The sequence below is a fragment of the Myotis brandtii genome, unplaced genomic scaffold (assembly GCF_000412655.1).
Source record: "Myotis brandtii unplaced genomic scaffold, ASM41265v1 scaffold506, whole genome shotgun sequence".
Taxonomy (NCBI): Eukaryota; Metazoa; Chordata; class Mammalia; order Chiroptera; family Vespertilionidae; genus Myotis; species Myotis brandtii.
Window position 1 is genome coordinate 993116 of NW_005369287.1, and position 12190 is coordinate 1005305.

General features: G+C 41.8%; 1 protein-coding gene across 1 annotated transcript in view; it reads right to left on the minus strand.

Moving 5' to 3' along the window:
• Positions 1-12190, minus strand: part of STAC (SH3 and cysteine rich domain) — a 103097-nt gene that overhangs the window by 18532 nt on the left and 72375 nt on the right. Inside the window, exons 8-9 of the mRNA XM_005877114.2 lie at positions 8633-8697; positions 7019-7107 (exon numbers count right to left, since the gene is read on the minus strand). Of these exons, the coding sequence (XP_005877176.1) occupies positions 7019-7107; positions 8633-8697 (154 nt within the window). The remainder of the gene's footprint in view (positions 1-7018; positions 7108-8632; positions 8698-12190) is intronic.

The window sequence follows — 12190 nt, forward strand, 5'->3', positions numbered from 1 at the left end:
TTTTTTTGCTAGACCCATTTCTCATTCTCTATAGTCCTGGTCCAGAGCCTTTTACAGTCTGAGAACACGGTAGGTAGCAAGGAACTCCGGAACGAGGCAATTTGATTTTGTCTGAAGCCTGGTATCTATAAGACTGCCTGCACTTTCCCAAGTTCAGAGACCAGCTCAGAGGAAAAGCATTCAGCGAAAGGGCCGTTTGGATGGGATTTGGCGAATGTTCCTGAACTGTCATGGATCACGCTCCCCAGAACCTAATCGGAAGAGGCATTTGAGTGAGAGGGAGGCAGCTAAACACATTAGTGACATTTGGGAAGATCTGGGTTTCTTGACATAGTGCAGCATCAGAACCTAAAATGCATCAGAGACTTTCCTCAAATAGCTCTAATTGCATTTTGATGTCCTGGTGACTGTGAAGATTATTTTTAAATCAAATTGGTGCATTAGAATTACATTTAGTTTTAATTATGTTGATGCATTTGCCAAGCAGTAATGTACTTAGAGAATGGAAATAAGACACCAAGGGAGTCTTATTCTGTCTTACTCTGTCTTAAGGGCTCTCCTCTTCTTCTTTTATGGCAGGTGTATAAGGCCTTACACAGTGAAGGACATCATCACATGAGTTACAGGCCAAAAATCCAACGAGTGTACTGAACCTCAGGCCTGAGACTCAGGAAACCTGCATTCTGGTTTTGGGTCTGCCACTGGCCCACTGTGTATTTTTGGATCCAGTTGTTCTCAAATCTGGAGGATAATCAGAATCTAGAGAAACACTTAACATACATATTTCCAAATGGGATTTGACTCTCTAGGCTTGGATGGAGCCCAGGAATCTCTATTTTAATGATATTCTCCAGCAGGTTCAATGGCTTGTTAACAAGTGTGAGCCATCCAAACCATAGTTTTCTCCTCTATAAAATACTACTTGCTTGTGTAACCCAACAGATTTGCTAAAAGAACATAAGGGCCGGTCAGAAAAATTGTGAAAGACTTCGAAATGGGCCAAAATGATTGCTGATCTGGGTGTCTAGCTCATCCTCCCAAGTCGTCCTCACCCCTTCAATGTCTTTGAGCTATTATTTTTCATTTCTGCAAGTTGTACGAAACTAATGATGATGCCAATGACTCTTGTCTATCTATAGACATGCATGGGAATTGTGTCTGGTGGAATGTAATCAATGATTACCTGTGAATACTGACCAGTGTTGCATGTATTTGCAAATTCACATCAGCACCCCGGATCGCCTACATATGTGTGATGCTTGAATTCTCCTTTGAACCAGATGTGACATATTAGTGGTTCTCTCATTAATGAATGAGTCTAAAAGCAACTTTGACATGTGTTCATTTTATAGTTGTATAAGAGTCATGATTTCATCTTAATTAAAAAAAAATTTATCCTTGAACAGGAGTGACTTTTCATGGACACATTCTATAGATAACAAACTTCCTGGTCTTATAAAGGAGAGTAACAATCCCAATAGACTGGTAAGAAGTAATGTGAGTGGCTAACACAGGATACATGAATACACTGTCCGAACCTGCTGATTGAAATACCATCGGCAACCTCATCCTAGAGGAATCCTACCACAACAATGCAGGATGAAAGGAAGGGATAAGAAAGATGAGTTGGACCCCAAGTCTGCCTCCCTGGGTTGCAGCCCTGACTCTATTTTCTACTTGTGAGTTCTGGGTTCTAGTTCTCCCACCTTACCCTCCCCCCATATGTAAAGACCTATAAATCATCTCATTTAAATATGAACTAAACAGCTAAGTGTCCATTCACTAAGCTTCACTGAATTTTAAGACAGTCTTTTCAGAATGAAGACTGGAATGGATGCAATTACATAAATAAATACGCCCCTGAACCGGCAATGATTGCGCACCACCTCTTTTTCTAATGGAGTTTGCATCCGCACCCCCTCCCCATTTGGTGACTTTTGAAGTCACCCTGTTGGACTGTTATGTGAGCTATTCTTCCCTTATCCTTTCCTTGCGGTGAAGAGAGAATGCTGCGCACTAACAAGCGGAAGCCCTAGCATGGCTGTGATGCCACCTGCCTGCAAAGTCTTCCTTGGTTTCCCAAGGCTGCTTGGGTGCCTCCCCACCCACAAGACCCCACGCTGAAGGGCACCGTCTTCTCTACTCCTCTGCCACCCACCCCAGCCCTTGCCCACTTGAGCTTTCTGAGCACAGGGCCTGTGCATTGTTCCCCCAGCAGAGGGTAGGTGCTCATTCACGATGTGACGAGTGGAGGAAACAGCCATGCGCGGGTTAAAGTCAGTTCTAAGGTGCTTTGAAAAAATTGGAATGAGATGAATTCAGGCCATCCCATCTCCAGAGCTTCTGATGAATATTAGCTAATGAGACAAATAGCTGCCTGGCTTCATTCAGACGCGCCCATGGAAAAATCCGAGGTCCAGGCTGCCAGGAAAGAGTCTGGTGACTCAAGAATCTAAATCCTTATTTGGGGTTACAGCAGCAGACAGGTTTCTCTTTGAACCCCCCCGCCCATGTAGGTGTTCCGACACACTGAAGTGGCAATTAATTTGTGTCTTTCTTAGAATTTAATAAACTTGGAAAAGTAGTTCCTGCTTTCCCTCTCTTGGCTCCTAAGCTTTTTTTCTCTTTCCATCTCATTCCCCGCTCCCTTCCCCCCTTATGAAACATGGCCATTATCATATAAATCTGTTTGGGGAGAACTAATAAAAATGAAAATGACTTAGATGTGGGAAACCAAAATGGATTCTTTGGAACAGGCATTAAATGGCCACTGAAATATGCATTTGAATCTTGAAGTCTTTTATTTACTCTTGAGCCTTTATTTCAGAGTTCTTACGATGTTTAGGGGTTTGTGTGGACTTGGAGTTATTTACATCTGCTGATTGCTTATGTGATATATCAACTCAGCAAAGCCATAAAAGTAATTCTTATTGGTTTTTTAAAGGTGTGTTGGTGTGAATAACAAGCAATGGCTCTAAGACTCTGCCGACTTCTGACCCCCAAAGCAGTGAGGATAATGGGACTGGTTACTTTGTAAGTATGGAGGGCAAAACTTTCTTATTTTTGAAAAATATATATTTTTATTGATCTCAGAGAGGAAGGAAGAGGGAGAGATAGAAACATAAATGATGAGAGAGAATCATTGATTGGCTGCCTCCTGCACGCCCCACGCTGGGGATGGAGCCCGAAACCCAGGCATGTGCCCTTGACCAGGAATCGAACCATGACCTCCTGGTTCATAGGTTGACACTCAACCACTGAGCCACACTGGCTGGGCAGGATTTAATTTCTTTAAAAAGCTAAGCATGTATTATCAAGCTTGCGCTCATGATGTGTGTGTACGAATGTGTGCACATGAATGTGTGTATGTTCATGCATATCTGACTGTGAGTGTGTGGGAATGGATGTCCATAGGTAAGTATATCACACACATACCCACCCACTTGGCCAAGAGGATGATTCGGCACGAGGCAATATGGGATGATAATGATGTTAATACTGATGAGAATGGGGTTCTCCAGTTTGTAGTTCAAGTAGCATTTTAAAGAATTTTGCTCATGAATTAGGCTGGCAGTCCATGAAGTGCAATTTCCCCAGCTCTTTATAAAGCTTGATAATAAGGGTTATTGGTAGACATTGTCTAAGACCCTTAATTACAGAAGGTTATCTACTTACTATACAAGCCTCTTCCACTCAGAGGAACCTGGGTGGCTCTTTAATGTTAGGAGACCACAAATCCTCAGCAATGAACTGGAGGTCTCACACAGGATGGCGTCGTATCTTTCATGTCAGTGGTCAAATTCCATACCTGTGACATGTCACACCAGCAACTGCAAAACCTGCTCAGAAGATGACGGACAGGGTATCACAGCCTCCTTATCACGGGGCCAGGGAGATAAAGTCTCACGGGATGTGCTCAGTGGCCAGCCAGAGTCTTTGACGGTGTTAGGGTTGTGTTAATGAGGTTGTTCAGAAAACTAGGAAATGAAACCTATTGTGAAAAGATGCAAATTATGAACAGAAGGCATCTAAAATATAGTGTGCACCTTGCTTTGTACTGGGGATGAAATCCTAGCTTTTATTTTAAATGATCTCATTAAATACTCAGTCGCCCTAGGAAGGAGAGAACAGAGAAGAAACAGTGTACTCAACTGAATGCAGGTAAAGAGAGGTCTCTGGTGGCTAGAAGCCTTGGGCACATGGTGATGTCATTCACCCTAAGGAGCAGGTTTGTGGGAGGGAGGGAGGGAGGGAGGGAGGACCTGTTATTGCCATCCATTCCTAGGGTAGGCAGGTAAGGATGTGCAACTGGAAGTCGGTAGGGAGATCTGGACTGCTAGCTGTTGGCAGAAAAGGCTTTCCTTACTATTGAGCAGGCATATGACAAATGCTTGCGGAAGTGATCTATGACTGTTCATCTGTTCTGATCTATATGACTGTTGGGCCTTCTTTGCCGTCAAGCTCACACTCCTAACATTCCCTGTACTCTCGCTTCTTTTGTTCTCTTTCCTGAGGACAATACCCAGCGTGCTCCCTGGATCAGAATGCAGGTGGATGCGAATGGTTTTTTTGTTAAACAGAATTTGTTTCTCTCCTTTATGGTTTAAGGAGAAAACAATAATTCACAAAGCTCCAGTTCATTCACGGAATTATATGAAATCCCCAAAGCATTGCCTTCCCCATTCTAAATCAAGCGCCTGGCTTTTAAAATGGGAACTAGAATCTCTTGGCAAAATAAAAAAAAAAGGAGCTCTGACTTATCCCTCTATTCTTGTAGTTGGTGTAATGCAGACATTCCCCTCCTGGGAACGAACAGTCCTGTGTGCCTCCAAGAGGACTGTAAACGTTTGATTCGTGACCAGACACTCTGGCTGTGAAAGGCCTGCAACCCACTAAACTAAGCATGAAAAGTTATGACGTGTCACATCAGCAACTGCCTGACCACCAACAGGCAGCTAGACGACATTCCTCAGTAACATTCTATATTTATCAGGAATTGTGTTTGTTTTTTTCATCTGATGGCTTCAGACAATTTTCTAATATAAAACGGTGGGACCCGCACAATAAGAAGTTGTTAAATTTAAAATTTTAGATACCCCAAATGACAATCGCAAGAAGAACAAAATATACTGTATTTATTGCAAAGTAAATATATGTCATCCTTGTCTTCATCAGCAGGTAGTCCATTGGGGACCATTCGCTGAAGGGCAGATACCACCCCAGTGATGAATCCTAGGGGGGCTCTAACCTTCGGGGCTTGTCATATCCCCACTAGGATAGGCCTGCACTTGACAAATGCCATCTCTCCTCCTGCACCGATGCCAGACAGTTCAGGTAGTGTTCACAGCTCCAGCCGGTGACGTCAGTGTGGCAATTCCTACCCAATAGTGGAGAAAACTCAGAGCCTAAACGTCTGCAGGAATCTAAGGAGCTGAGTTCCAGGCTCTGAACTGTGCTCTGCAAAGACCCAAGAATGACTGGGAGCAGACCAGGGCACACGCTGAACACAACTGACCTCCGTGTGAGCCAGGAGGTACCAGACTCTGGTGGGATACACCCATCTGCTGTGGAGTCTCGCTGAATGCTGTGCCCTGAGGGCTGCTGGACTTGACCCAATAGCCTGTGGAACCAGGGATACAGGGTCTAACTGGAGCCTTTTTGGCAGCTCTGTCCTTTTGAGGGGCTCTGGGGAAGAGGAAGAGGAGCGGCTGATTCCACTGAAGTGGGAAACCACATTCAGGCAAGTACACATGGACTATTCCTGGGACGTGGCACAAGCCTGAGGACGGAGAGAAGCCCACATAGCCCAGGGCAGAGGGACAGGTCCCTATGGATGCCATTTAAGGGGAATGACATGACTGGGACTTGGTCTGCATGGCATTCAGGCAAGGGGAGTCCACCCCAAATGGAGGCGATTTCACTAAGACTGACATTTCAGTAGATTTTAGTGTTAACATCTCTCCATTCTCTTTGGACTTGGAAAGAACCAATGTCTAAGGGCCCATTGGACGAGCAAAGCAGCCCTTTCTCCCCTGCTCTGGGATTGGGAAACACCAAAGCCTTCTCCCCAGACTACTTAACGTTTTAGGGCCATGAGTGGAGGAGGGGAGCCAAGCCTTTCCTTGGAGACAGGCCAGTGAACACACCATATTATACAAATTGGAATAACTACCAGTTACTGAGTGTCCGCAATGACGGGGCACCATGCTGTATGCCTTATGCACTACTCATTTCACCCTCACAGGTACTGTAGGGGGAAGAGGTCATTCTTATTCTTTTACTAGAGGCCTGATGCACGAAATTTGTGCAAGGGGCTTGGCCCTCACAGCCCCAGCTTTGTCTGGAAGGTCGTCCGGAAGGATGTCTGGTCTAATTAGCATATTATGCTTTTATTATTAGAGATACCTAAGCTGTTTATAAAGTGCTTCAGGTCACACAATAAACAGGATGTGAGCAGAGGACTGACTCTGCACTGAAACGCAAGGAACAAAAACTGTGGTCAAGAGAAAGATTCCCAAAGCTCACCTTACCGTCCCCAGGTGTCAGTTACCGTAAGTGGGATGGATCCTTGTGAGCCAGGCAGAGGTGCCAGTCTCCAGCAGGAGAAAGAAATGGCTTTAGTTTGATTCTTCAATCAATGCTAATTGGGGATGAAATATAGTTTTTTGATTCCCTGGACTCCACAGGATGACAAGTGCATCTGATACACAACTTTTTCATGAAAACTCCCATTAGCAGTTCTGTTGGCAGCTAAAACCGTGCTTTTTGAGGCATGGCCCTGGGTCAGCAGTAGGTAGTCACCGGCAGACCAGTTAGAAATACAAATTCCCAAGCCCCGCCCCCGACCAGCTGACTCAGAAGCTGCAGGGACTGGCCCAGCAATCCCAGCGAACCAGCCCTGCAGGTTGCATGCACACTAAAGTTTGAGAATTGCCCTAAATATCCTGGAGGTAACACAAATGGAATTATTCTTTCTTTCATTCTTGCTTTTTTCTTTTCTGTAAAAAAAGGCTTTTACCTCATTTCCAAATCTTCATTCTCCTGTGGTACAAATTTGTACAAGGCAACATAGGTGTTCATCTGTAATGGGTCTTTGGAAAGAGGTCCCTGAAAGAGGAAATGAAGACAAATTAGGGAAGGAAGGAGGAAGAAATGGAGAGAAGCAAGGAAAAAAAAAAGGCATTGGTGAAGTGAATGCAAAGTAATTCATTGTATGGCTCTTAAGGGTTAAAATAGCTAAACGTTATTAAAGACTGTTTCAACCATTGGTTTATTTTTTAAAATTTCTTAGCTGAGATTGATTTTATTGCAAACCATTTGAAAACAATTATGTGGAGGTCTTTGTCAGAAATACTGTAATTTTTGCCGGCTGGTGTGGCTAAGTGGTTGAATCAAGAGGTCACTGGTTCAATTCCCAGTCTGGGCACATGCCTGGGTTGCGGGCTCAATCCCCAGTAGGGGGTGTGCAGGTGGCAGCTGATCCATGATGTGTCTCTCTCATCGATGTTTCTATCTCTCTCTCCCTCTTCCTCCGTTTCTCTCTACAAATTAATAAAAACATTTAAAAAAGAGAAATACTATAATTTTCTTCAAATACTATTTTTTATATGGTTGTTCATGAAAAGTGATACAGGATTGGCCCCAGGAGTGAGAATATCCTCTCTACAGAAAGAGGGACATGTGAATAGGAGTAACAAAACTTTCACTTCCTAAAATTCAGTTTTTTTTAAAAAAATTATTTTTCAATTACAGTTAACATCCAATATTATATTAGTTTCAGGTGTACAGCATAGTAGTTAGACATTTATATAATTTGCGAAGTGATCCATAAAATTGACTTCTTTTCAGTAAGCCTAAAATTTGGTGTCTCAAGTATCCAAGGGGACCAGGTGTATATACAGGGCAATTAGTTCATTCATTCTGTGAAGAAAGTACAGATTTTGCCATCAGGCAGATTTTGGTTATGTCATGGGATCACCATCTACTGGCTGTGAAGCCTTGCAATAATAATAGTAAGAACTCCTGTTTTGATAGCGTACCATGTGCCAGGCAGTGCGGTACATGCATGAGCACACTGGATCCTCACAACAGCCCTGTGAGGTGGATTTTATTGTTGTCCCCGATTTGTAGACTATAAAGAGTATTGTGTTATATAAATATTAGCTACCATTATTAACCAATTAAATCTGAATGCTATATCAATGCTTACACTTTATAATACATATAATGAATTAAAAATTATATAATATATAACATAACTGTAATATATACACATATGTATAATATATAATTCTACACTATATTTAAATTCATTATGTAATAAACATATGCTATCTATAAAACAAACAAAAGTTGCACACAACTATACCTTTTTTATTTGATTCACTCTGCTATCCAAAGCTCAAGGATCTTTTATTTTATTCTATTGATTCTATCGATTTAGTCTATTCTATGGATTCTATGCTAATTATATACAAATGAACATAAAAATATAATAACTATATACTTATGTACTATAAAATACAGCCGCTATATTATGTAACTGTATAATTTACACGCTGGAGAGTCTGTATCTACTTGTGTGTAACATACATGTGGAAACAAACACTGCCTTTGCGAAGCCCATAAATACCTGGTGGTTTAAGTTCCTCGCTTGGTCTCTGAGGTCGTCAGTGCCATTTTCTGGATACGTAAACACTGAGGAGACAAGGGGAAGCAGGAGTTTTATGGATCCAGTCACTGTGCTTTGGAAACATGATTGAAAACTTGGTTTCTTACTCCCTGTCACAGAGTCTATTTCACTTCTGCCTTTTCCTTGTTCTCGGTGGCCCAGCTTGCCTGTTGCCTGTGGGACGCCTCCCTGGCTCCCCGTGCGGGTTCTGCACCGCCTGCTCTGCGCGCTCACACGCTTGCACATGCCTCCAGCTGGCACATCCTCTCGCTTGCCTGGCAGTTGCGTGTTTACAACTGGGTCTCCCTGGGTAGTGCTCTTCTCATGAACGGAAACCGCGCCCTGCGTCTCTGTTGCATGTATCCAATCACTCGTTATGGGATGGAGGGTGACGGAGGGCCCGATTTGATTGTATCCGAATTACCTTTTCTAAATACCGGGTTTTCCTCATCTATTGTCAATATCTTGTTTGTTAATGTTATCTATATTCTATTTTTCAGATTAAAGTGTTAGTTTTAAATTTCAAAATAGTTCCTTGATCCCTTATTGTCAGTGCACTGAGGCAATTATTCGGATTAAAGCATAAAAGTGTGGTTTCTCATTTGGTTTGTTCTTGGGCTGCAGAATTCTCTTCCTTTTGCGTTTCAGCAGCCACTTGGTGGCCTTTGATCAGAACAAGGCTTTGACAATGGGCAGGAGTCTCCGCTGTCCGTTGCACAGCTGTGGGAGGCCCCTGGTGGCGGTGAGGGCTCTGCCAGGTGACAATGGCATGGCCTTATTCTCACTGCGTGTCTCCTCCTTAAACACAAATGTGGCGAATGTTTCCAAGTTTAGAGAGTACAGTTACGGTGTCCAAATTAACCCGTCGTTGAGAAGACTCCACATTTAAACGTAACACATGACTGCTTTATTCTTCCCTTTGGTCTCCCTGCAGATTATTGAGGCAATCTCTGGAGAGGAAGAGACACAGGCCACCCAAAGCTCTACCCCCTGCTTCAGTCAGCGCATCTCCATGTCCCTAAGAGGGACTCAGTGACTGGTGTAGAGAACACGCTTCAGAACAAGAGCGCCTGTAAATGGGCCGATGCTTAGCAAACATCTCTTCTCCAGAGCCTGTGGACACAATCCCATCAGCCCTAGGAGGCCAATATGCACTCGTCGGAGGAGCTCTGGTCTGTAGGTAAGTGGAAAAGGAAGGCCCAAACCTATGGGCCTTATCTGCCTCCATATTTGGCCACTCAACAGTTGAAGATGAGTAGAGGCCAGGTGATATAATGTGATGACCTAAAATCTTGGTGTAAATATTTGATTCCCTAAGTAGAAAACTGGAAACTTCTAAAAGAATATTAAATTATTGAATGAAAACACACAAAGAGAATCTTCCTAGATTTGATTGGAGCTAAAAAGGGCAAGTACATAAGGTGCATAGGCAATGAACAGCTTGGATGGCATTTATAATTTGGTAATTCCACATTATTTTAGCTTTTTATTGAATATCCCTTAAGTATCTGGTTTGAAATGTGTATCACTTTTGTGAACTACATTAAAAATCACTTGAAGTGACCCCAAATGTGTTTTTAACTATATTGTTGCAAGCAGAACTGAACAGTGCCAAAATGATTTTTAAAACCCATTCCTTGCCCTGGCCAGTTTTGTTCAATGGTTAGAGCGTTGGCCTGTGGAATGAGGGTCTCGGGTTCGATTTCCAGTCAAGGGCCTGTACCTCGGTTGTAGGCTCTGGCCCCAGTAGGGGTGCTGTCAGGGCACGTGCGGGAGGCAACCAATCAATGTGTCTCTTTCACATCTGTGTTTTTCTCTCTTCCCCCTCCTGCTTCCCTTCTACTCTCTAAAAAAATCAATGGGAAAAATATCCTCAGGTGAGGATAAAAAATAAATAAATAAAACCCATTCCTTTCAGAATCAGGTCTATTTACCAAAAATAGATCATACAACTTTTATGTTTGCTGCTTTAAGTTTATTTTATTAGAAATAATTTGATTGCTAATTTCATTCAGAACAAGTATTCAAAGAATATATCCCTAGTGCAGGCATATTTTTTTAAAATTAAATTTATTGGGGTAACATTGGTTAATAACATTATATAAGTTTCAATTGTACATTTCCATACTACATCACCTGTATATTGCACTGTGTGCTCACCCTCCAAAGTCTATCTCCTTCAATCACCATATATTTGACCTTCTTTACCTTCTTCATCCTCCCCCACCCACTTCCCCTCAGGTCACCACCATACCGTTATCTGTGTCTCTGAGTTTGTTGCTTTCTGTTTAACAGCCTACATATGAGTGCAGTCATATGGTTCTTATCCTTTTCGATATGATTTATTTCACCTAGCAATATTTCCTGGTGTTACAGATGCAAAATGAATCTTTGGTTTTGCCACATCCCCAAAGGACTGTCTTCTGTTCCTTTTCCATATTCTGTCTTTCTTTTTTGCTTTTCAGTCCTGTGAGGCTCATGTTCACTACTGTGTTTTCTAATGAGATGATTATTCTTATCTTTAACCTGATAATGCAGCCAGTTACATTATTGGCTTCTCTAACATTGACCCAAATTTGCATCCCTGGAATAAGTCCAACTTGGTAATTATGCATTGTCTTTTCAAAACACACGATTGGATTCAGCTTACTAAGATTTCGTTTCAGATTTCTGCTTCCATATTCAAGAGGGAGACTAGCCCGTGATTCTCCTTTCTCCTACTGTCTTTGTTGGTTTTAAGGTCAGAATCATATTAGCCTCAGAAACTAAGTTAGACAATGCTGCTATCCTTCCTCCTGGCCACTTCTTGTTGTCCAGAAGGAGCTTATGTAACGTGGAAACTCTCTTTTCCTTAAATGTTTGGTAGCATTTACTTACACAGTTGACGGGGCCTGGTATTTTCATAGTGCAAACATTGGAAATATTGATTCCATTTCTATCATAATTAGAAGCAAATCCAAGGTTTCTACTTCTATTACTTCCTGAGTCAGACTTTGCTCAATGGCATTTCTCTTGGTATTTGCCTATTTAAAAATAGATTTAAAATGTATTGGCATGAAGTTGGCCATGAGATTCTTTTATTTTCCTTTTGATCTGTTATACTCATTCTTTTTATTATTGCCTTTTGCTTTATCTCTCTATTTTATTCTTAAAAATTGTTAAATGTTAAGCATTTTATTTTTTAAGAACCACTTGTAGGATTTATGATCTATCTTTGTCATTTAATCATTTCGGCTCTAATCTTTATTTGCCTTTCTTTCGTGGGCTCTATTCTATTTCTTTTTTCTGACTTCTTAAATATAATGCTCAGATGATTACTTTTTAGCATTTCTTATTTTTTAATTGAATAGTTTCAAAGGTATATAGTTACAACTTTAGCTGCATTCCACAGTTTTGATATGTAGTGTTTTCCCTATTACTTAGTTTTAAATATATTCCAATTTTCATTGGAATATATTTCATTTCTTTTTCAATACACAAGCTTTTTAAAAGTTTATTTTAATTTCTCAAATTATAGGT